Here is a 26637-nt window from a genome sequence, read left to right as displayed (position 1 = left end):
AGTTGGTTTTTTTCATTATACTCTTCTTGATAAAGGGAGTTGAGTAGATTTTGGATTTAGGCCGCTAAAATTACATGATAATTTGTAAGGCTGCTATACTGTATATCAGTGGGTGTTGAAGAATATTTTTCACTGAGCCTCTCATTTTCTTTTTGCCTGTTCTGCTTCCAATTTCCTCTTCACTAGTTTTTATTTCTTTCAACAAAATCAGTATTGAAACATTGACTATCAAACAAGATATCTAGTTTAAAAATTTCACATATGTATCATTTCCCAATATATAATGTCCTAAACAGTCAGTTGCCTTTTAACGGACAGAAAAAGCCAAATTACTGAAGCTCTTGTTTCCTCTAGATGTTAAAAATTGAAATAAATGAAAAAGGGCCCAAGGACATAAATCAGAACTTCTGTGAGCACTGATGGTTGCACTCACAGAGATTATGGGCTCATTTTTGGAAGTGGTCTTCTGAACATATTACCTCAAGTTATAGCTAAGGACTTAATTTTCACTGCAGTTAAGACTATTCAGTTCTGGTTCCATTCAGGAAATCCATGTGTAAATTATACACGCCAACAAATGCCTGGGTGTATCTATATTTTAGATGGGTGGTGCAATTATTTTGGGGAAGTTGGCTCTTGATAGTTGCTAATGGTTTAAAATACCAACTTCAACTCTGACCATGGATTAAAACGGGCAGGCAAACTACGTGACACGGATGTTTGCATCGCTGTGGTCTCTTTGAACTAAACTACATCTCCCAAGTACTTCTGCCGCTGTGCTCCCACTGGCTGGCGTGTCACTGACATCATGTGTTTTGGCTTTGGCAGGTCACATGTTTCTCAGGGTCTCCTTTGTTTTGAGTTGAGCTGGAGCTAGACAGACAGACCTAAAACAAAAAAGGCAGAGCAAGAGCACAAGCAGCAACCCCAGTTCGCAGCAGCAGCGAATCTGCGGGAGGCAGGACTCAGAGGTAACGGGTGTCTGTGTGTAGTTGTCAGGAATCACAGCGGCAGGGAGGCTCCAGGGGATGGGGCTAGGAGCGGTGTCTCAGCACACCAGGCTGCCTGCTGCCAGCGGGGACGGGTGTAAAGCAGCCCGGGGCAGGGACCATCGTGCTCATCTTGTCTGACCTGCTGCCCATGGCAGGCCACAGAGCCTCACCCGCCCGCGGCTGTAACAGCCCCCTAGCCCCAGGGCTCATGGCCAAGGGAGCCGGAGGCTGAGCCTGCCGTTCCCTGGGCGCCTAGTAACGTTCCCCGCCCGCCCCGCTTCTCCACAGGTGAGTGTCAAGTTCCCCTCCCGGAGCATCCGATCTCCGCCTGCGGAGCGGTCCCCAGCCTGGCGGGGACGGGGCGCAGGCTGGGCTTGCTGAGGGGGCGCGGGGCTCAGCCAGGCCTGGCCCCAGGCGCGGGGCCTCAGAGAACCGGGCTCCGTGCCGGTGGCCCCCCTGTGCTGGATGTGTCGGTGGCAGCGGGACAGTGGCCGGTAACGGTGGGCGAGTTCGTTGTGGTTGAGCCGATCCCGGGGCGGGGGGGCGCTGTCCCCCTATCACATTAACCCCTCCGGGCCCGGCGACTGCAGTAACGTTCTTTCTTCCCCTCCCCTTGGTGTATGTGGACTGGGGCAAACCACAACGCAGGGAAGGGGTGGTGCTTCCCCCCTCGGTATTTAGTAATTTGGATCTTTCCTTCCTTGTTCTCCTCCTCCTCCTCCTCCGCCTCCTCTTAATAACAACGGATTGTGGGGGGGGGCGGGGGGATTAAGGGTACTGACGATTGGATAAAAAGGGAGCAGGAGGCGTGATTTTGGTGCTGCCTCGGTCTGATTGGGCAGAAATATTCGGACGGGGAGATGGCTTGTCTCTAAGGCTGCCTCGGGTGAAGGTGAGCTGGAGGGCGCGCGCGTGCGCACACAATGCAGCCTAGGATGCTGGTGGTGTCTTGAGGGAGCCCGTTGTAGTAACACGCATGCGCACACCTTGGGGTGGCCGGTGGAGGTCGGGATGGTTATCTTCTGTGGCGCCAGTCTGAGGCGTTCACGCTCCCCCCCCCCCCGCATCCCCTTGGCTCGCCGGCGGAAGGGGACGGGCGGGCGGGCGAAGCTGTAGGGGGATGTCGTCCAGCTTCCGCACCCCGCCTAGAGTAGTTGTGTAACCCGGGCCCCGGGAGGGACCGACCCGGCTCAGCGCGGTGCGGGCCATGCTGGGAAGTGCCAGGTGTGGAGACCGTCTCAAGTATAGGGGCCGGGGCTGCTGTCCCTGCTGTGTCTCCCCCGTGGCCCTGCAAGCGCCCCTGTGTTGTGATTCCAGGTAGCAGGCCGCAAGTTAACGATTTCCTTGTACATGCTAGAAACTCTGCAAACATGGCCTTTTTTCTTCTTTTTTTTGTACCTGGAACAACTGTTTGTCGAGGATCTAGGCTCCGTCTTCACTAGCAACGTTAAAGTTCTCCCCGCGCTATAAAAAACCACCTCCAGGAGGGGAATAGCTACCAGCGCTGTGCCGCGACTACACAAGCCACGTTAGAGGCTGCCAATGAAGACGTGCCCATAGTAAAGCCTTGACCCTCTCTCCACGGTATAGACAGACCCTGAATTGCATGTTAGTCTGAACTAGTTTTGAAATGCATTTGTTAGGTCTGAACTGCCATTTAAACTTCTTTAAAAACTTAAGCAACTGTGCCTATTTAAAAAGGGTTGTTTTTTAAATTTTGAGTCTAGACAAGTCCAAAGTGGGATAAAATGAGTATTAAAGTGAGATATTTGGCAGTGCTTCTCAAAGCAGTTAAGTGTTTTCTGTCCCACACTGATTATCCTAAATAATTCCAAATCACAGAGATTAGAAACAGAGGGGTCACTTAGTTGACAGTGACACCACAACACAATTGTGTCTCTTTAGCATACATTGTTTCTTGCAAATAATCTAGAGTCTGGTAAATCATGCACTGGGAAGAGTGGTACCTAGGGTGACCAGACAGCAAGTGTGAAAAATTGGGATGGGGGAAAATAGGAGCCTATATAAGAAAAAGATCCCAAAATCAGGACTGTCCCTATAAAATCAGGACATCTGGTCACCCTAGTGGTACCAGGCTTCTATTTTTCTAGTACTATTCAGAATGACAGTACATAGAGTAAACACATTATGAGTACGTTGCCTCAGCCTGAGAATATTGCCATATGGGCCTCACAACTCGCTTAGGCAAAACTCCCATTGACCTCAGTAAGCCTTTATGTTGCAACCTTTTGTAGCATTTTTTACTATTTCACTCTTATGTGTGTATGGGGAGAGGGGGTGGGGAACAACAACTTTGAAACACTCTTCGATTATAACTGTGCTAATATGCAGTTAGCCCTCACGGCACAAAGTATAAATAGAATCCTTCCTGGTGAAATAGCACACAAGTTTCAGGACATACATTTATAACGTATGCAAAATCTCTATTTGAATAATGTTAGGGCTGTGATGCAATCAGACAAAAGCCAGTAACCCACGCTATGCCATTTATTGAAGTGGCTGTAAACAGGAAAAAGTCAACAGTGTAAATTGAGGACAATATCAGCCTTCAATTTCCTGGCTTTTGTCCATTATTTTTACCGCCCTGATGGTGCAATGCATCTTTTTTCTATTTCTTTGTTTCTATGGGATTTTTTTTAACAAAGAAATATGCAGGTGTATAAACGTAAGTATAAAACTAATCTTGCCATTGTTACACGCTCAAAACTCCCACTGATTTAAATTAAATGTGACATAAGGAAATCCCCTTGAATTAAGGCATTAGGAGTTGTTTTAGTGTACTGCACATCAGTTCTTCAGTCACAGATTTCAAGAACATGCAAGACCTGAATTTCTAGTGTAAAATACCAAGCAGAAAAAAAATCTTAAAAATCCCTGAAACTTTTTAGATCTTTCTTATGTCACACAGAAACAAACAAAAAAAGAAACATTTCCCCCCCTTTATACATCACTTTTTAAAAGTAGACTGAACAAAAGTTAGAGAATATACTCTAGGGAACTATCCTGTTTTGGTCAGAAGGATGGACTAGATGAACAGTCTTTTCTGTATTTGATTTATGATGTCCAACAATGTGGAATAAAGCACATTCATTGAATATGTTTGTTAAAATAATCATTAAAATAATTAGAATGAGAATTAAAATGCAGTTATTAGGCTTCAGCATAAACATGGGTATTTATTTATTTGTATTACAGTAGAACCCCACCCAAGTTTGTTGCACTAGGACAGTGCTGTACAAATGCATAGCTTTGTCTTGACTATGATTAAAGGTGTGTTGTTAGAAGAGGTTAAATAACACCTAGTACTACACATATTCCAAAACTCCTAGGGTGAAGCCAGCTATGGATTTGGATTTTGTTTGTTTTTACCATGTGTTAGTAATGTGATTAAAAAAACACCTGTTTTCCTGGTAAAGCCAATGCTCCGGGTCAGGTTTATATTAGCAACTTTTGCTATCGTATTAATGTTGGTAAGGGTGTGATGTTTTTCTTATGACATTTCTATGCTGGCAAAAGCCCTAGTGTAGATGCAGTTATACTGGCATAAAAGTGCTTTTGCCCATGTGTCTTATTTTGCTCAGGGAACCAGTACAAGCTATTCTGACAAAAGCAATTTTTGCCAGGGCAAGCTGCATGTACACTAGATGGGTTTGCCAGTAGAGGTATACTGACCATAGTCTTTCATTAATTTGGGGTGCGGATTACACAAGTCACTAATGACACGTTCTTTAATCAGGTGACTACTTGAAATTATTATGAGATTGAAATCTCTTTATCAGGAAAGTTGAACTTACAAATGTAGAATTATGTACAAAAAAAACCTGCACTCAAAAATGAAACAATGTAAAACTTACATCCTACAAGTCCACTCAGTCCTACTTCTTGTTCAGCCGATCGCTACAGACAAACACATTTGCAAGAGATAATGCTGCCCGCTTCTTGTTTACAGTGTCACCTGAAAGTGAGAACAGTCATTCGCATGGCACTGTTGTAGCCGGTGTCAAAAGATATTTATCGGTCAGATGTGGAAAAGATGTATATGTCCCTTCATACTAAAGCCACCGTTCCAGAATACATGCTTCCATGCTGATGAAGGGTTCTGCTCAATAACAATCCAAAGCAGTGTGGACTGACGCATGTTCATTTTCATCATCTGAGTCAGATGCCAACCACAAAAGGTTGATTTTCTTTTTTGGTAGTTCAGGTTCTGTAGTTTCCTCATCAGAGTGTTGCTCTTTTAAGACTTCTGAAAGCAAGCTGCACACCTCATTCCTCTCAGATTTTGGAAGGCACTTCAGAGTCTTAAACCTTATGTCAAGTGCTGTAGCTATCTTTACAACTCTCACGTTGGTACCTTCTTTGCATTTTGTCAAATCTGCAGTGAAAGTGTTCTTAAATCGAACAACATGTGCTGGGTCATCATGCGAGACTGCCATAACATGAAATATATGATAGAATGCAGGTAAAACAGAGCAGGAGACATACAGTTCTACCCCCAAGGAGTTCAGTCACAAACTTAAAGTATTTTTTTAACAAAGGTCATCGACATGGAAGCATGTCCTCTGGATGGTGGCCAAAGCATGAAGGCGTTTACTAATGTTTAGCATATCTGGCACGTAAATACCTAGCAATGCCGACTACCACAGCGCCATGCGAACATCCATTCTCATTTTCAGGTGATGTAAAAAATATAAAGGGAGCATGGTATACTTTGTATTCTGTGTTGCAAATTGAAATCAAATATTTGAAAATGTAGAAAAACATCCAAAATACTTTATTTTCAGTTGATATTATGTTGTTTAACAGTGTGATTAAAACTGCTATTAATTATGATTAATACAAAATTTTGAGTTAATTGCTCGAGTTAACTGCGATCAGTCGACAGCCCTAATAAGCATTAATACACGGAAAACGCATAAAGAATAAAGCAGTCTCTGCTGACATACTCACAATATAATAGACACTAGTGAACGTAGAAGAAAGAGTCAGTGCAGAACATCATAAGTGGGATGTAATGCTCCCAGCTTCCACCATCTGATCACCCCGATGCACACACCAGAGGTTGGGCATACATCTTCTTTTATACTCCTTTTCCTTGAGCACCCACACACCGAGGCACCATATTTAGATTGTTTTCCAGCCTAAGGTTCATGTAGGGCTATCCAGAAAACCATAACGGGAGTTCTGAATGTTGACACAAGCCACGCGCCTCAATACATTTCCTAATATTTCTAATGTATCAATGCAGTTAACTTCATGATTACACATACTAAAAGTCCCCCTGGTTTTTTTTCTTTTGCGGTTTACTTATTTATTTCAATATCTATATTGCAAAAGTCCTTATACCCTAAACCAAACACTCAAGCTAACTTATGTCAACTGTTTATGCAAACTGCTAGGCCCCACTAGGTCTACTGCTCATAGCAAAGCCTATTTGAAAGAATTCTTTATAGTGTGTTTCCCCTACTTTTATAACAGCTGTTCTTAAGCAGCTTAGTTTATTTTAAAATATGAATTAATAATACAGAAACTCCTAAACAAGGGTTTCCAAGGTCAGTTCGGGCTTCAGTGGTCAATCTGGCAAACCTTTTATAAAGTAGACCTGGCCTTAGGGCTTGTCTACACTTGGGCCAAGTCTACACTACAAAGTTTTGCCTACACAACTTATGTCAGTTAGAATATGAAAAAATTATCCCTCTAGCCAACATGCTGGCAAAAAAAACCCTGTGTAGATGCAGTTTATCCTGCAAAAGATTCTTCATATGGTGTAGCTTATGTCATTTAGGAAGGGTATATATAGCTATAGACACTTACTAGAGCAACAAACAGGTTCTTCTGTTGACCTACACTGTCTACAGTGGGGTTTAGGTAGTCTTAACTACATCTCTGAGGGTGTGGATTTTTCATAACCCTGATGAATGTAGCTAGTCAACCTGTTTCTAGTGATAAATATATCAGGGGGCTTAACGTTAGGGAGGGAGAGGAATTATTTAAGTTTAGTACTAATGTAGGCACGAGGACGAATGGGTATAAACTGGATATTAGGAAGTTTAGACTTGAAATTAGACGAAGGTTTCTAACCATTAGGGGAGTGAAGTTCTGGAACAGCCTTCCCAGGGAAGTAGTGGGGGCAAAAGACTTTCCTGGCTTTAAGACAAAGCTTGATAAGTATATGGAGGGGATGCTATGATAGGATTGTTAATTTGGGCAATTGATCTTTGATTACCACCAGATAGGTCTGCTCAGTGGTTTGCGGGGAGATGTTGGATGGAATGGGAACTGAGTTACTGCAGAGAATTCCTTCTTGGGTGCTGGCTGGTGACTCTTGCCCACATGCTCAGGGTTTAGCTGATCGCCATATTTGGGGTCGGGAAGGAATTTTCCTCCAGGGCGGATTGGCAGGGGCCTTGGAGGTTTTTCGCCTTCCCCTGCAGCGTGGGGCACGGGTCGCTTGCTGGTGGTTTCTCTGCAGCTTGAGGTCTTCAAACCAATTTTGAGGATTTCAATAACTCTGTCCTGGGTTAGGGGTTGTTATAAAATTGGATGGGTGGGGTTCTGTAGCCTGCCTTGTGCAGGAGGTCAGACTAGATGATCAGATTGGTCCCTTCTGACCTATGAGTCTATGAGTCTATGAGTCTAGCCCTAATACCACCTCCCCTAACAACATTAGCTGGGCTGACAGAAGTACTCTTAGGTCGGAATAATTGGGTTTATACTGGACTGGTTTTTTTCCCAGCATAGCTATATTGGCTAAGGGTTATGATTTTTTACACTCCTAGCCAATATAATTATGCTGGAGTAAATTTGTAGTATAGATCAGGCCTACCCCATGGAGTTATTCAGGAACAGTTGTTCCTAAACCAGGCCATGTGTTGCATAGCCCTTAGACAGCATAGACTTTAACATGTGCTAATGTGATGAAATTGAAGCTTATGGGGGAGAATTTGAGATGGTCCCTGCCCCAAAGAGTTTAAAAGGATGGGGAAATTCACATCTCTCCACTGTATTGTTTCAGGTTGTCTGCAAACTCAGGAAAAGAGAAGCACAGTGGTTACTTTCCAAAGTTTTCTTCACAGCTGTAAGGCTAAACATTTCCAGTGTTTATTTTTTACAGAAAATGGTAGGGCCACCAGAAAAATGCCAGCTACAGCAGTGATTGGTACTATATGAATACTAAAGAATAACAGATAAAAAGAAGTTGGAACAGCTTTTTGCCTTTTTCAGTTAACCTTTGGCTCAGCTTAATTAAAACTTTTTTTATTATGAGGTAGCTGGGTTTTTCAAGGGTTTAGATCCCCTTGTGCAATACAAGAAATTAAGATTATGTTAGGGAGCAACTTTCTTGCCAATTTTAATTACAGAAGCACAAAAGGTATGTCACATCTGTCAAACTTTTCCTTTCATATAATTTTAAGTGTATCCAAATTATGGGTAAAAATGTTGGTTTAAAAAAAATTAGCTCACTACACGAATCTTATACACCAAAGCAGTGTTTTACAGTTGATATATAGTGCGCTTCATAACACAGGATTATAAAAGTGACATGAAAGACTGCTGTTCTGGAACAGTGAAAATTTATGATCTTGGTTCTCTAGTGAGCTCTGTCTGGCTCAGGGGTTTGCCTACACATAGCTCATTGCATGATCAGGGCCTAAATATTAAAGTGACCTCAAAGCTTGTCAATGGAAAAAATGGATTGTTCTTTCTGACTCAATAAATGAACATACCTTCTTTGTGCTGATTTAAGGACCAGCCTCGCCAAACCTTCCGCGTGCAAGTCTTCCTTACTCTCACAAGTAGTCCAGTTACCTGTGACTCTCCATGTAAATAAAGATTTACACAATGTCTTGCCATTATTTTTCTTCTATATATTATGTCATTTTAGAGATGTAGGAGTTGCTTAGAAACTTTACTCTTTGCAGGATTTTTCATTTCTCTCTCTTTAGCTTTAGTTAAATTTGTGGCAAAAAACCTGAAACTGAACTCTTAGGGTTTGTGTACACATGGAGATATTCAGGCATAGTGTGGTCACTCAGAAGCCATGTCTACACTACTGGTGCTACAGTGATGGAAGGGCGTTTTTACTGTCACTGCAGTTAGTCCACTTCTCTGAGCAGCATAGCTAGGTCAGTGGACCTGGCTGCATAAAAATTGGGAGTTAGGTCATCTTAACTTCAGCACTCAGATGTGGGAATTTTTCACACCCCTGAGCGATGTAGCTAGGGCGATCTAAGGGCATGGCTATACTTGTGGGTTAGAGTGCATTAAAGCAGCCCAGTGCGCTCTAACTCGCGACGCATCCACACTGGCAAGGCATGTCGAGCGCTCTGACACCGCGGCTAGAGTGCCGCTGGTACTCCACCTCGGCGAGCGGAATAACATTTGATACGCAAGGCAATAGAAAGGACAGTACATATAAATTCTAGGAACTAATTCCTGTTCCCATTGCAGTTAGTGGAAATATAGCCTTTTAATTCAGAAGGACAAGGATTGCAATCTAATACGTTTAAAAGCAGTGAATTCTACTGTTGGTTTGTTGTAATTTGCTTTTCTCCCTAATTTCTTTCCCCCTTTGGTATCATTTGTGTGATATACTTTGTTAGTAATAATAATGTGATAAATAATAAACTAAAGCTTCATAAAAGTGCATGGTACTTTAAAGAAATGAAAGAAGACTGGTAGCTCTTGAGAGCATTTATTTAAATTATCATGCACTTTTATGAAGCTGTATTTTATTATTAATTACATTATTATTTTACTGATTGATTGCTGACTTTTGTCCTCATCGCTGTACAAAGTATAAAAGACACACATTCTCTTCCTCAAGGATCTTACAGTTTAGGTCAGAGGTTCTCAAACTGTGGCTTGGGACCCCAAAGTGGGTTGCTTCGGTCCCCATTCCTGGGGTTGTGTAGTAATTTTTCGTGTCAGAAGGGGGTTGCCGTGCAATGAAGTTTGAGAACTATTGGTTTACGTTATGGCTTGAAAACACAATGACCTTTATTAAGCAATTAACAAGTATTATGAATTGCAGTGTATGTTGCATTCTATTTAAATCTGTAAGTTTAATAAGAACCAAATCCTGCTTTCTTTACTTATGTGAATAAGATTGCTTATGGGAATAAGATGAACAGAATTTTGCCCTGTTATGCTATATACTAAGGCCATGATTCTGTTTACATGCTAGTTTTACCTGGGTATAACTCCACCAGCTTCACTGAATTTACTTCCGATTTACATCAGTTAGATCAAAATCAGGCCTTTAGGGTTATAGATATATTCTCACAGTTGCACTTGCTTTTTTTACTGCTGATGTATGTAAATCCCAATTCTGCCACACTTTCTCATGCTGAGTAGCTTGAATTTACTGTACAATTAGTCAATATGAGTAAACATGGCAGGGGTAGGCCCTCAATATAAGAACATAAGAATAACCATACTGGATCAGACCAATGGTCCTTTTAGCCCAGTATCCTGTCATCTGACAGTGGCTGGTGTCAGATGCTTCAGAGGCAATGAACAGAACAGGGCAGATTAGCAAGTGATCCATCCCTGTCATCCAGTTCCAGCTTCTGGCAGTCAGAGATTTAAGGACACTCAAACTGCAGAGTAGTATCCCTGACTATCTTGGCTAATAGCCATTGACCTTCCATGAACTTACCTAATTTTTTTTAACCTATTTATCCTTTTAACGTTCACAGCATTCCAGAAGTTGACTGTGTGATGTGTGTAGAAGTCCTTCCTTTTTGTTTGTTATAAACCTGCTGCCTAGTAATTTCATCAGGTGACCCTGATTCTTGTGTTATGTGAGGAAGTAAATAATATTTCCTTACTCACTTTCTGCACACTGTTCATGATTTTATAGACTTGTATCATGTTCTCTCCCTTTAGTCATCTCCTTTGTCAGATGAACACTGTCTTTTTAATTTCTCCTCATCTGAAAGCTGTTCCATTATCCCTAATCATTTTTATTGCCCTTCTCTGTAATTTTTACAGTTCTAATATATCTTTTTTGAGCTAGGGCAACCAGAACTGCATGCAGTATTCCAGGTGTGGGCATACCATGGATTTATATAGCGGCATTATGGTATTTTCTATCTTATTATCTATACATTTCCTAATGGTTCCTAATATTCTCTTAGCTTTTTTGACTGCTGTTGCCCTTTGAGCAGATTTTTTCGGAGAACTATCCACAGTGATTCCAAGATCTTTCTTGAGTGCTAGAAGCTATTTAGACCCCATCGTTTTGTAAGTATAGTTGGGATTATGTTTTCCAATTCACAGTACTTTATCAACATTCAATTTCATCTGACATTTGGTTACCCATGTATGGTACTCTGAGTGTCCAAACTAAATGTAAGGTGGAAAAGATTGTTTAGCATAAGTAGTTAGCACATACTGTAAGGGACCATTCAAGGTACAGTGGCCTGTTAAAACACTGTCATAGGACCAAAAGGAGGCTAGTGGGTTACAGATTGTTGTAATAAGCCCTAAATAAGGCTACGTTTTAGTCACGGGTATTTTTAGTAAAAGTCACGACAGGTCACAGGCAGTAAGCAAAAATTTGCAGTCCGTAACTTGTCCATGACTTTTACTAAAAATACCCGTGACTAAAATGAGGAGAGGGGCTGCCTGAGGACGTGGCAAGTGCTGAAGGAGGGCGGCCTGTGTTCTGGGGAAGGGCAGTTGGCGGCACGCGGCCTGTGACCTCCGCTGGTTCGGGAGGGGGCGTTTGCACACTGCCTCCACCCAGAGCGCTGGCTTTGCAGCTCCCATTGGCTGGGAACCGTGGCCAATGGGAGCTGTGGGGGCGGTGCCTGCAGGCAGAGGCAGCGTGCAGAGCTGCCTGGCCATGCCTCTGCCTACCACTTGAGTGAGGGGGATGTTGCCACTTCTGGGGAGCCCCCCAGATAAGTCCCACCCAGAGTCCACTTCACCCCGTCCCATATTCCAACCCTCTGCTCCCTCCCACACTTAAACTCTGCTACTGTGGAGGGGGAAGGAGGGCACAGTGGCCCAAGAATGCCCCAGCAGCAGCTGGTACGACTGGCACAGAGGCTGCCTGAGCTGCCCCTGAGCCAGGTGCACTGGCCACTGCAGAAGTCATGGAGGTCACGGAATCCGTGACTTCCGGGACAAACTTGCAACCTTAGCCATAAATCCAGTGTCCAGTTACCCAGTCATCCAGTTTTTTGAGATCCCTTTGTAACTCTTCGCAGTCAGCTTTGGATTTAACTATCTTGAATAATTTTGCATTGTCTGCAAACTTTGCCACCGCAATGTTTACCCAATTGTCCGGATCATTTGTGAACAGGAGTGGCCAACCTATGGCTTCGGAGCCACATGCAGCTCTTCAGAAGTTAATATGCGGCTCCTTGTATAGGCACCAACTCCAGGGCTGGAGCTACAGCCGCCAACTTTCCAGTGTGCCAAGAGGTGCTCACTGCTCAACCCCTGGCTCTGCCACAGACCCTGCCCCCACTCCACCCCTTCCTTCCCCCTCCCCTGAGCCTGCCACGCCTTTCACTCGTGCACACCATGATACAGCTTATCGGGAAGTGTGGGAAGGAAGGTGGAGGTGCTGATTGGCTGGCTACCTGTGGGTGGGAGGCGCTGGGAGCAGGGTCGGGGGGCTGGTAGGGTGCTGCTGACATATTACTGTGGCTCTTTGGCAATGTACATTGATAAATGCTGGCACCTTCTCAGGCTCAGGCTGGCCACCCCCTGTTTTATGAATATGTTGAAAAGCACTGGTCCCAGTACAGATCATTGGGGGACCCCACTTTTTACCTCTCTCCACTGTGAAAACTGACCATTTATTGCAACCCTTTGTTACCTATCTTTTAACCTATTACTAATATATGAGAAGCCTCCCTCTTATCCCTTAACTGCTTACTTTGCTTAAGAGCCTTCAGAGAGGGCTCTTGTCAAAGGCTTTCTGAAAGTTGAGGTACACTATATCAACTGGATCATCCTTGTCTACATGTTTGTTGACCCCCCTCAAAGAATCCTAGTAAATTGGTGGGCCTTGATTTCCCTTTACAAAAGTCATATTGATTCTTCCCCAACAAATCACTTTCATCTATGCATCTGATAATTCTGTTTTTTGGTATAGTTTCAACCAGTTTGCCTGGTACTGAAGTTAGGCTTATTGGACTGTAATTGCCAGGATTGTCTCTAGAACCTTTTAAAAAAATCAGTGTTACATTAGCTGTCCACAGTCAACTGGTACAGATGCTGATTTAAGCAATAGGTTACATATCACAGTTAGTAGCTCTGCAATTTGATATTTGAGTTTCTTAGAAAGTAGTATAACTGGTGTTTAATATTCTCATCTGGCCCAGGAGATGTCACTACTGGGTAAAACTGTTGCAAAATAAATTGGATAGAGTATAGAGATACAGATTAGAATATCAAGTGACACAATATTAACTGGGTGCTTTAGCAGGCTTTATTGAAAATGTTACATCGAATGCAACAGTATTCTTTAAGTAATACATTGACATGTAATCCATGTGTTAATCCAAATTAAGGATAATTATTTTGTAGCCTTCATATGACTTTATAAAAAGTGTTTTCTACCTTGTAAATAATTTCTAAATGTTTTCATTAAATTCTGTCTGAGATAGAATTGAGCCCTATGTAAAAAGCAACAATATGCCGTTTGGTATATTTATAGTGTTCCTTTTTAAAATTGTCAGAGTGAGGAAACCGTACTATAGAATACAGTCAAGAATAGAGCCTTCTAAAGAGGCTCTATAAAAAGCCTGTTTAAAAAAAATATGGTTCATTTTGTTCTATGTTAAGAGATGGTGTAGCCAGACTTTGGTCCAGTGATATGCAGCTCTGAAGATGCTGGGTAGTCAGGAAATAAAATTAGTGTTAGAAACAGCATTTACTGTCTCTCTGTACATGGGGAATGAGAGGAAATGGACGTAATCTCTTAGAATCTTTTTTAAAAAAGAATCTTTTGCACAAGTTTTAAAATAATTTGAGACACATCCTCCTTGAAGTTTAAAAATGAATCCATGCACTTAGATTTATGGAAGTTAGTGCAGGAGTGCTTCCCAGGTTTTTTTTTGTAGGGTTTTGATTCAGTGGGTTTTAAAAATCAGGAATCAAAAGATATACCAACTGAACTATGCTTATAGGGATGATCATCATATATACCTTCACCAGGCTATGTCTAGGGAAATTAACTGTATTATATTCACAGGCAACCTTAATTCATTTCCTAACCTTTGACTCCTTTCACTGTTTGACTTTGCAATCTTAAAAATGTTCTTTTAACATAGTTTGTGTCTGAGTGAGAGAGCTGTATATATTGATGATGATATAATGCCTTCGACTATAGTCTTTGCTTTTAAATTTTAGATAGGAGTTAACTACTGTCAGAAAACAGAAATTCTCCTTTAACTCACTAGGTAGCCCCCACTTCTTACTTCCAGATGCAAAGACTCCTTATTCATTTGCTTGCATAATGGTTTTCTCACAAATATACATAATTTTTATTTGATACTTATTCATGCGGCTGCCTTTTTTCTGTAGTATCTACATTATGCTTCAACATGAATTTTAAGTATTTTTTCCAAATGCATATTAGTAACCTGTATTAATTTTTAATTCCACCATAGCATATTGATTAACTGATTGTTTTGCTGATAAGGAGAAAGAGCTAAGATATTTGCTTTTGCACATCAGGAATGGTCACTGGGATGAACAAAATCATTAAACTCCATAGATTGCATTAGGGTACTGATGTATAATGAAGACTGAGATGTGGTTTGTAGCCTCCCTCTACAATTGTTCTAGTGTAAAATTTTCAGTCTTATTTAATATTACTTTTATTAGTGGTATTACAGGAGCACCTGGAGGCCCTGAGATCAGACTTACATTGTGCTAGGGGCTGGGCAAACACATAGTAAGAAGCAGTTTAAAAATCTGTATAGCTAAATCCTGAGGTCTTTCCTAGAGCAAACTCTTGCTGATATCAGCCGAGAGATTTGCTTGAGTAAGGATTTTAGGATTTAGCCTTTTGACATTTTTAAGCTTGATATAAAGGTGATACTTCAATTAAACAAAGGCTATGGTATTCATAATTATGGTTCTCACAGCAACTTTAATTCAGTCCTTTGTGTGTATGCATAACAGTAGGATATATTTCATTGCATTGCATGATGTCACATTTCATTTGCCAAATAATAACTTTTGACCTTTACTAGAATAGTGTAAGTTACACTGATTTTAGACTGATCAGGCTATTTGTTTTGTATTATGTAAGTTTCATAAATTTCATAATTGTTTCATTGCATTAACTGTCAGAATTGATTGGTTGGGTACTAAAATGTTTTAATTCTTCTAGCCATAGCACTGTAAAGAAGACACTCAGAAATCTTTTCTCAATGATTCTATAGTCAACGGATGTAACAATGGTACTAATACTGGGCCGCAGACTGAATAGAGAGGATAGCGGGGTCCGTGATTCCCCTGCAACCAAACGTAAAGTTTTTGAAATGGACCCAAAGTCCTTATCAGGTCATGAGTTTTTTGACTTCTCGTCAGGATCATCCCATGCTGAAAGCATACTCCAGATCTTCAATGAGTTTAGAGACAGCCGCTTGTTCACAGATGTAATTATCTGTGTGGAAGGAAGAGAGTTTCCCTGTCATCGAGCTGTTCTCTCAGCCTGCAGTAGCTACTTCAGAGCTATGTTTTGCAATGATCACAGAGAAAGCAGAGAAATGTTGGTGGAGATCAATGGCATTTTTGCTGAAGCTATGGATTGCTTTTTACAGTACGTGTATACTGGCAAGGTGAAAATCACTACAGAGAATGTGCAATATATCTTTGAAACCTCAAGTCTCTTTCAAATTAGTGTTCTGCGTGATGCTTGTGCCAAGTTCCTGGAAGAGCAGCTGGATCCTTGTAACTGCCTGGGAATCCAGCGTTTTGCTGATACACACTCACTGAAGACACTCTTCACCAAATGCAGAAATTTTGCACTGCAGACATTTGAGGATGTTTCTCAGCACGAAGAATTTCTCGAGCTTGGGAAAGATGAGCTCATTGATTATATTTGTAGTGATGAGCTGGTGATCAGTAAAGAAGAGATGGTTTTTGAAGCAGTTATGCGCTGGGTTTACCGTGCTGTTGATCTGAGAAGGCCAGTGTTACAGGAACTTCTAACACATGTGAGACTCCCTTTATTACATCCTAACTATTTTGTACAGACAGTGGAAGTGGAACAACTGATTCAGAATTCTCCAGAGTGTTATCAGCTGCTGCATGAAGCAAGAAGATACCACATACTTGGAAATGAAATGATGTCCCCAAGAACTAGACCACGCAGGTGAGAGGATTTTTTACTGTTTTTCTGATATGCCCTAGAAGAACATTTTTTTTACCTGTTTATCTAGTAGATATGAACTGTAACCAAGATTGCATCATAGTGAAGAAAAATTTGAAAGTGTCTTTTATTTTGTGTTATTGAGTTCTGCATTTTTACTGCCTTATCCACACACAAAAGCCTGGTCACCTCACATGCTTAACTTTAAGTAGGCCTTTGAGTAATCTTATTCACACATATATATAACTTTACTGATATGAATAGTCCCCTAGAATTCAATAGGAAGGACACTGGTGTCAGTAAGTTACTCAGAGGTGTAGATTTTGGCAGGATGAGATCCTCAGCCCTTTCCACTAGTTGCCCAGTTAAGCCACTTGCAGCAGCTTTCATTCCAGCTCATTACAATGTAGCCATTAATCCACTACATTTCATAATTATTTAATTTTTACAGTGCAAAATAATAATGTATTGTACACTTATCAAGGAGTTGGATGCCATTTTTCAGCAGGGTAACAGCGACTGCTTTTGAAAATCCCACTGTTACACCACAAAACATTTTACAGGTTTAATAAAACACTTTACAGGACAAGAAAAACAGGTCTAGAATTGTATAACAGATTTAGAAATGAAATAACAAAACAAATGTATATATTTACAGAATTACATAGTAGCTACAGAAAATATTTTAGGTTTAAATATTGTAACCCGTTTTTTAAAATCCTAAAACATGACTTCTTATTGTCTCATAATACAACTGGAAATTGCTACTGTAAGCTACAGTGGGAAATGAGAAAATATGCCAAGGGTGGTATTTTGGTAACTGTTGGTTATGGAGATTTCTCTTGGATTCTGCCGTATACCTTCCTTCCCAGGTAATTGCTAAAAACATTACATTCTTGAAAGAATGGTAAAGAAGGAAAGCTAAGATGTTTAACCCTGGAAATTCTGCCAAACATAACATAGGTACTTGTGAAGATTAGTTGGCTAGCTGTAATGCTGCACTAGAGAATTAGCTGAAAAAGGAGACACCCACCTCCACCCCTCTGCTTATGTTTAACAGAGACATTTTCTAGAGTTTTTGTTAGTAAACTTAAGAAGAAACTAAACACTGAATCATGAATGCAGCAACAAGAATAATTTATAAAGAGAGAAGCTGGCTGGTCTCCCAGAGATGATTTTTCCCTGTATCTATTTTTAAATTCAAGGGATAGTTCCTTGTCATTTGATTCTGTTGCAAAAATTAATAAAGTTTTGTAACAGTTACCAGATTCCTCCCTGCCTCCTCTATGCTTTCCCCTTTCATTTCTTCTAAAATGGGAGTTTGGTAGCTCCTTTACCCATTCCCTCCCTGTGTGCCATTTATTGCTGCCTCTTCTTTCTCCTGCTTTGCTTTTATGTAAGCTTTGTTAGTGAAGAAAAAGCATAGAACCGACTGAAAGTTCTGTATACCAAAATTAATGTTTCTACTGAAACTTTTCTTGGGATTGTGTGTGCATATGTGTCAGTATGTTTCTGTACTTAAACTGGTTTCTGACTAGCTGTTCAAAAACAATGGGATTCTGGTCTGAGTTCATTTGAAGCAAGTAAAAATTGTCTGATGTCACTGCACGTTTAAAACTTGGGTTGACAGTTGTTGATCCTCCCTTCTTGTCCCTTATGACCCTATGCCAGGGGTGGTCAATTATTTTTTGTCAGGGCCCAAATTTCTTTGTGAAGGTATAGTCAAGGTCCAGACTCCAGGGAAGAAAAATAATAAAAATAACTACAGTAATGATAATAATAAGTAAATAAAGATTTTGGATTCCATTCAAACACCTCTCATGGTCAGGATTTGGCCTGTGGTCTGTCTATTGACTGTTCCCGCCCTAAGTTTTCATTGTAGAACAAAGTGTGGATGTGGGAGCCAGATAACTGAATACAGTTGCACTGACATCTTGAGGTCATCTCTCATATCTCCATTAAACTTCACAGTGACATCTAGTGGTCATGTTGTTCTAGTGCATGGGTGGGCAAACTACAACCCTCGGGTTGCTTCCGGCCCATCAGACATTTTTATCCATCCCCCAGGCTCCCGCCAGGAGCTCACAAGTCCCTTGATGAGCACCATCTTCCAGCACGCAGAGCCACACTGCACAGGCACAACTTCACTGTGCTGTTTCCGGGATTGGAACCCCACCCCAGGTGGCAGAATGCCAAATTCCCTCCCAGTCTCCTACAGCCCCACCTGTCCCAGCTAGAGTGCTTTTGCCCATGGCGGTGCCTGGTATGGCCGCCTTGGTGCCGCTGCTGGCAGGGCCCCTAGGAGTCCCCAGTACCGCCCCTGTAGAGCCTCCCCCACAAACCATATCCCATGAGTCCCTTCTCCTTCATCTTGGTAACATCCCTTATAGAGCCCCCCCACCCATGCTACACCCCATAGAGGACCCCTCCCCCACCAGGTATTCATGGCCTGCCATACAATTTCCATAACCAGATGCGGCCCTCAGGCCAAAGAAGTTTGCCATTCCCCGTTCTAGTGGATGGACTCCTGTGTATTTAAAACAAAATATGAATTGCGTACCATAAGCTTTGAATATCTTCAGACTGGATTACAGTTGTTGCTTACTTCAGTGCACAGACCCACTAGACCTGTCTAATGAAAATACATCAAGATGTACTTTTAATTGGTTATTATTATGTTTATCCATTTCAACCAGTTCTTCTCAACTACTTTTTTTTTAAATGTAAGTGTTCACTAATTTTTTCCTCTTAAGTGATTTACTTTTTATTTAACTATTGCACTGCTGGCTATTATTTATTTATGCAGCATTCAAATATGGTGGATGCTTTTACAGACAAAATTATTGATTTTTTTCAAAAGCCCTCAGAATTTCTGTCTCTGGAAATTTTTAATTTTTTTTTAACAGATTTTCTTTGAACTGATTAAAGGACTTCTACCCAGGCAGCCATTTGTTGGTCTATATTGTTTCATTCAGCTTCCTCAAATAATGTCATGAGAGCTGTATAGTTTCCTGTGTGAAGTACATCAGAAATCTGATTTTTAATTTCTTTTGTGAAAGTACTGGGTTTAATATTACTTTAGTAATGTGATTTTCCGTTTTTTTCTGTTTTGGGGACCGTGTAATGACAGAGGGATCTCATGGACCACCTTCCATGTCATCTCCATAGGCCACAGTTTGAGAACCACAGCTCTACTGACCTCAATTTGCATTTTATTTCAATGGTTAACTGTTGCTGTTAACAGCCTATGCCTACTTGTATTTTGTGCCTGCCTATTTATTTTTTAACTTGATCCCTATTATCTTTATTGACGGCACACTGTCCCAAGTGCAAAAAACTCTAAGGTCTGGTCTACACTAGAAAATTAGGTTGTCTTAACTATGTAGCTCAGGAGTGGATTTGGGTGTGAAAAATTCCACCCCTGTGTGTAGTGTGGTTAAACTGACTTAACACCTAGTGTAGACAGCGCTAGGTCAATGAACAGATTTTTCTATCGACCTAGGTATTGCCTCTTGGGGCTTGTCTGCACTTGAAATGCTACAGTGGCACAGCTGCAGCACTTCAGTGTTGAGACTGTATATGCCAATGGGAGGCATTGTCCTTTTGATGTAGGTAATCCACCTCTTTGAGAGGTGGTAGCTAGGTCGACGGAAGAATTCTTCCATTGATCTAGCCTAAGCTGCACTAGATAATTAAGACTGCTTAACTACGTTGCTTGGGAGTGTGAAAAATCCACACTCCTGAGCAGCACCATTACACCAAACTAACCCCCAGTGTAGATAGTGCTAGGTCGATGGAAGAATTCTTCTATCAACCTAGGTCCTGCCTCTCAGGGAGATGGATTACCTATGCCAACGGAAGGGGTTCTTTCATCAGCATGATGCAGCAGCAAAGCTGCAGTGGTACAGCTGTGCCACTGTAGCGTTTCAAGTACACAAAAGTCCTGGGTCTTAGGTTGGCTTAGCTGTGCCACCCACGGGTGTGGATTTTTCATACCCCTAAGTGACGTAGTTATGTTGACCTAATTTTCTAGTGTACAGCACGCCTTAATCTCCACATACGTGACCATCCAGAGGTGTGGTTTATTTATTTTTAAATCCAGAACTGGATTTAAAATATTTTAGTAAATTAATTCTCTTTCAGAGAGAGCAAAACTATGCATCATCACTCTCAGGCAGTACTTTTGATCCACGGATATTGGCTCATTTATTTCTTAATTTAAATAAGATTGGCAATCATGCAGAAGGCTGCGAGTTTGTCACAGAAGTCACTGATTCCGTGACCTTCCGTGACTTCTGCAGTGGTTGGTGCCCCAGCGCCAGTTGCACTGGCTGCTGCTGGGGCAGTCTCAGGCCACCACACCCCCATCCCCCAGCAGCAACAGGAGTTTGGGTTTGGGAGGGGAGCAGGGGGTCGGGGCATGGGACAGGGTGAGGCGGGCGGGCTCTGGGAGGTGTGGAGCCAGGTAGGGAGCCTGCTGACCTCGCCAACACCCCCCTCATCAGCACCAGCGGGAGTCTTGGGCTGTGTACCGTTGCCCGTGCCCCCCCAGCACCAGTGGGGTCCCGGGCCACACACCGCTGCTCACGCCCTCCCCAGCACCCACAAGGGTCCTGGGCCGCACACTGCTGCCTGCACCCCCCCACAGCACCTTCAGTGCCCCCAGACCGCCCCCTTCCCTCCTCAAGCATCCATGGCACCCCAAGGCCACCCCCCCCCAGGTTTAATCAGGGGTATATAGTAGAAGTCATGGACAGGTCATGTGCTGTGAATTTTTGTTTACTGCCCGTGACCTGTCCATGACTTTTACTAAAAATATCAGTGACTAAAATGTAGCCTTAATCATGCACAACAAGCTCCTCATTTGGCAGAAGACCTTGATTGTAGTCTTTAAAAATATCAATAGCCAAACCTTGTCCTTTGTAGGTGTCTTTGGTACATACATTTGGGATGCCTGTAAGGGAAAAAGTAAGAGAGACAAATTACTTGCTGTTGAAAGAAAGCAATTTATTTTTCTGATCAGTGCTTCCTCGACTCATAGGGTTCCTTCCTTCTCTCCCTTGAGAGATATCGTTCCAAGATTAGTTCCTCAAAAAAAAAAAAAAAGATGAGATAGCTAAACATTAAATAGATAAAAAGCAGGACCTGACATCACTTCAAGGTTGGAGCAGCTGAAGGGAAGTTTTCTATGAGAGAGTAACTGAGAACATTTTATCAAATGACCTAAGTGTGTGAACATAGTTCTTAAGACAAGTATTTATATTGTGATATTTCCTAGCACATTCACATTTATCATTGACTTTGCTTTTTCTAAAATATTTAGAGAAAAAAAGACTTACTTGTTTAGCGAGAGAACAGTAATAATCAGCTAGTTTTTACTTGTGGTGTAAAAAGTAAAAACCATACTCTTGAAAAAAGTATGGTTTTAAATAAAGGCGTACAGCACTTTTATCATTTATAAACAAAGTTGATGACAAATCAGGCAGTTGTTATAGACACAAGGTAATGTGATTTTTTGCAGGATTGGGTCGTAGTAAATAAGATACCTGCTCTTATGGAATTATCTGTAGTTAAAATAGTGTATACCAGTGGTTCTCAAACTAGGGCCGCCGCTTGTTCAGGGAAAGCCCCTGGCTGGCCAGGCTGGTTTGTTTACCTGCCGCATCTGCAGGTTCGGCTGATCATGGATCCCACTGGCCACAGTTCGCCACTCCAGGCCAATGGAGGCTGTGAGAAGGGCTATCAGCACATCCCTTGGCCTGCATCGCTTCCTGCAGCCCCCATTGGCCTGGAGCTGCGAACCACGGCCAGTCGGAGCCGCGATCAGCCAAACCTACGGACGGGGCAGGTAAACAAACCGGCCCGGCCCGCCAGGGGCTTTCCCTGAACAAGCAGTGGCCCCAGTTTGAGAACCACTGGTGTACAGTGTATCGACATGCTCTTTGAAAGATAGAGTGCATTTGATATCTGATTTGATATGGTTAGTTACACCAGTGCATTGATGTAATTACATAGGTGCAAATTTCCCTAAACTAGAGACGCTTAAATGGAGAGAGGTTTTTATAGGTGGCTTATGAGCAAAAGTGAATTTGAGGGAGGGACTAATGATTTGGTAGGCTCATATATAGTAGCTGGTTGGTCCTTTCTATACATTCATATATTGAATGAGATACTGTAGTGAGGTATGTAGCTTATATTATAACTATAGAAGTATAATCTGAAGATATCAGGTTTTCTTCTGAATTTGAGTGGAAAGTGAGCAGGAATATGGAGAAGAGTTAATGTCTAAGTTTCTTTAACTCTGGTTTCCATATTTTCAAATGTTTGGATTTGATACTGGATTTTATTTTGTTTTTTTGGTTAAGTGTAACATTAACTTTGAATTTGCTGGCTTTGGTATTTGGTTTTATTATTTCAATCTTCTTTGAAGTTTTCTTCTATCACCATACCCTCTTTCATGTTACTGATACATATTTGCAGTCATATGTCCTGTCTAACAAAGTTTTTGTCTGATCCATAAGTCTTAAACTTTTTAAAAAAGAAATTTTCTGTAACACTTGGAAGAGATTTGGTTCTAAATTTGTGAAATATTAATGAGATGCAAACTGTCACAGGAGTCTTTGTGAGATTTGTAACTTTGCAGAAGACTGTTTTCAATATGATGGATTTTATCTGAAACTTCCAAAACTGCATATATAAATTTCTTACACACGGCTTCAGCTTTACCTCTGATATTTCTCCATTTTCAGTCAGAGGAGGAAAACAATCTTAAACTTTAAGAGCTTTTTAAAAGTTTGATTTTTTCATGGAGCAATCATGCAATATAACTCCACCCTTTATTTGAAAAAAGGTTACTTATTGGCCTGGTTACCTGGCACACGATGGGACAGCTGGAAATACAGTGAAACCCTTAACCATTTTGTAAGGAAATAATTATTGCTGTAGAAGTCAGAATAACATTAAATAATAGATTTTCAAATTTTAAAACTGTATGACCTTGTTTTTTCAAGCTGTTTGCTACATATGCTTTAATAAAGATCTATTTTGTCTTTCTGTTTTCATTCTATTAGATCAACTGGTTATTCTGAGGTGATAGTCATTGTCGGAGGCTGTGAACGAGTTGGGGGGTTTAATCTGCCATACACTGAATGCTACGATCCTGTGACAGGAGAATGGAAGTCACTGGCTAAGCTCCCAGAATTTACCAAGTCTGAATATGCAGTGTGTGCTTTACGGAATGATATTCTTGTTTCAGGTAAATAATTCCAGGAAGCTTAAGCATCGTGATGACAGAGGGAACATCCTTGGATAATTTACAGTTCTTTAGGAGATTGTTGCTCTTTGAACTTCCAGAAGCTGCTGGAATGAAAATTTCACGAATTTCACCCCCTCTAGCCTATGTGTTGCTTACTAAATCATCTCCCTTAGTATGTGTTGAGCATAAACCCTATGCCTATATTTGATAGCCACAAATATTTTTCTTATTGTTTGGTTTTTAATCATTAGTAATTACAGCCATGGCTGAAGTTTCATCAAGGAGTCTGGGGATATAATATCGATATGAGTAGAGCTTAGAGCTAAATGACTGTATGAACTGACCCACAATCCAATATGTCCTCCTCCATACTGGTTAAGTATGCAGCTTTTAAATATTAGTGCTCAGGTTCTGCAGTGAAAACACATCAAACCTTTTTTCAGCATAGAAATGTAGAGTAGAGGCAAATACCTCACCCTTCTTAAATCCTGACCTGGAGGTGCTGAGCACCTTCATCTCCCACTGAAGTCAGTGGCAGTTGTAGATGCTCAGCACCTCTCAAGTTTAGACCAAAAAAAATAGTTGTTTGGGTCCATGTCTGTCATCTGGACCAATGGTGACAGAATCAGCTGGATACTAACTCCTGTCCTGGAACTATCTATCTCCCCCATTACATTTGTTTGTTACCACAAAGCAGAGTGGATTTGATTTAAATCAATTTGATTTAAATCATGATTTAAATCACTAGTCAGGAAGACTCGATTTAATCATGGATTTCTACATAAAAGTGCATTCTTGTTGGTTCTTATAACTTTAATACATATTCTTCACAACTCAGAGATAGATGTAGATTTCATTTTTAGAAGGTACACACTATACATTTTTAAGGTGACTTTGAAAACTTTTCAGATTAGTTTTACAGCTATATCAGAAAATGATTGGTTATTTCATTTACCAAAGGTAATTGAAGCAGATATTTATGAAGTCACTGGGAGGTGAACTATCTCCAATTCAACAGGTTAATCATTAATATTTGGAGGATTTTCTTTCCATGCTTGTTAGGAGGGGAACATCCCCAGACAGACATTTAAATTGTTTCATTTAACTAAAACAACAATGTTATGTATTCTGGATTTTTTTTCTTCAACAGCAAACATATAATAGTTTAACAAAACAAGCATATGAATTTTTGAATTCAGTTAAATATTCAAGTTTTTTAAGATCAGGTTTGTTTTTGTTAAAATTGTTTAACTGAAATAGTTAAATGAAATAGTCTATTTCAATTTTTTTTAAAAAAATATATCAGCCAGGTCAGCAACTTAAAATATTGACTTCTGCAGCTAACTCAGTCATCTTCACCTTCATTTTCTTGTTTGTTCATTATCTGGAAAAGAAAAACAAGTTTTCCTGCTTTTTCAGGTCCCAAACGATTTATCAGTTTGGAATGAATTAGTCCAAAGGAAGAAAATATTCTTTGTACTCCAGCAGAAGAAGCTACTGCTGTTGAAAGTGAGATTATCACTTCAACAGTCTGTGAATCCAAGTGCTTTAGTGACTTCCACCAGTTCACTGATGTGACTTTCTTTAAAAAATCATCAACAAACATATTTCTTGAATGATTCACTCTTAGCTCTGAAGTTTATTATAGTTGGCATTATGGCATTATGATTGCTGGATGTCTGTCATAGCCAACTCCTCTTCTTCAGTTGTTAAGGTTTGACTGTGCTACTGAGTATTGAGAGTATTCGCAAGAAAATGAGCTGGAGATAGTGCTTGTCCCATTTTTTTTTTGAATGCTTGTAATTTAACTCTGTCATTGCATATTTCTCTTTTTAAGATCTCACTCAGTTCCTTCCAAATTTCAACAGCGCCAGCAATAAAACAGCTAATTCTCTGCATTTTGTTCAAGGCTACAGATATAGGCTTCAGGGTATTCAGTATGTGTTCAACATTTCTTTCTTAAGCCCAATGTTGAGAACTTTGGCTGTGACGGTGCCATCTATTTTTTCATTGTTTTGTTCACAAACTGTGATCAGATTAGGCCAGTTCTTGATACAGTGCTCAAAACAGTCCACTACTGAGTTCCATCACATGTCTTGTGGGAAAGTTAGCTTGCTTCCTCCCACCTTTTTCAGAGCAGCTGCTGCAAAGTGGTTGTTTGGGAAGTATTTTGTAGTTTCAACATTAGCCCTTATTTCTGGAACACTGAAGTCTTTGGCTAGGAGATGCATCAAATGAGCACTGCAACCGTATGTTATTATCTTGGGACTCTCTTCAGTCTCTTCTAAATTTCTTCTCATCTTGGATACATTTGCAGCATTGTCTGTGACCAAAGCTGTGTACTAGACATTTGAATTTTTTTTTCAACTTGTTTTAGCTTTTACTGCTCCTTCTTGTAAGTATTCTGCTGTGTGTGCATTTCCTGATATATCAATTGTTTCTGAAAGGAAAACATTCCCTTCTTCTGTTGTCACACAAGCACATACAACAGGATCATTGTGGACATTGTTCCACCCATCAAGACTCAGGTTAACAATTTCACCCTCTAGACCTTTTGCACACTGTTCAATTTCTCTTTCATACACTTTATTCAGCAATTTGCTTGCAACATCTGCTCTATTGAGTGGACTGTATCTTGGTCTTAATGACTGAACCATGTTAATGAAGTGCAGGTTCTCAATCATACGGAAAGGAGAGTTTGTTGCATAAACAAACCAGGCAATTTTTTCATCAATTACCTCTTTTTGTAATCTGCTGGTTCTTATCACAAACTTATGTATGGTTGTTTCTGCATGATGGAGTGTTTTTTTTTCCTTTTTGCTACAGGTGATATACTGTGGCTATGTGACATACATGATGTGACTGAAACATTATCAGTGGCAGATAACTCAGAAACTATAGAAAATGATGGTGATCTTGAAGATGGATAGTCTTCAGAATCCTGTGTTTTGAGGATGGATTCTCCTAACAAAATAAGTCAATGCAGTTATTTAATTATTATTACCATGCTGCTCGTTTAGTAT

The 26637-nt window shown here is 40.9% G+C and overlaps 1 protein-coding gene across 7 annotated transcripts in view; it reads left to right on the top strand.

The window, feature by feature from the left end:
* Window positions 1-808: 808 nt before the first annotated feature.
* KLHL24 (kelch like family member 24) overlaps window positions 809-26637 on the top strand; it is a 54987-nt gene continuing 29158 nt past the window's right edge. The window contains exons 1-5 of one of the 7 annotated variants that reach the window (XM_030575201.1): window positions 809-971; window positions 1766-1884; window positions 2419-2576; window positions 15376-16362; window positions 23430-23614. In XM_030575201.1, the coding sequence (XP_030431061.1) occupies window positions 15443-16362; window positions 23430-23614 (1105 nt within the window). In that variant the 5' untranslated portion in view covers window positions 809-971; window positions 1766-1884; window positions 2419-2576; window positions 15376-15442. Of the gene's footprint in view, window positions 972-1765; window positions 2601-8028; window positions 8092-15375; window positions 16363-23429; window positions 23615-26637 lie in introns of those variants that run through there. The other 6 variants (XM_030575199.1, XM_030575200.1, XM_030575196.1 and 3 more) reach the window with 6 other exon arrangements.

Source organism: Gopherus evgoodei, chromosome 9 (assembly GCF_007399415.2).
Source record: "Gopherus evgoodei ecotype Sinaloan lineage chromosome 9, rGopEvg1_v1.p, whole genome shotgun sequence".
Classification (NCBI taxonomy): domain Eukaryota; kingdom Metazoa; phylum Chordata; order Testudines; family Testudinidae; genus Gopherus; species Gopherus evgoodei.
Note: the sequence above shows the minus strand (reverse complement) of the source record. Positions and strands in the feature narration are given on the sequence as shown.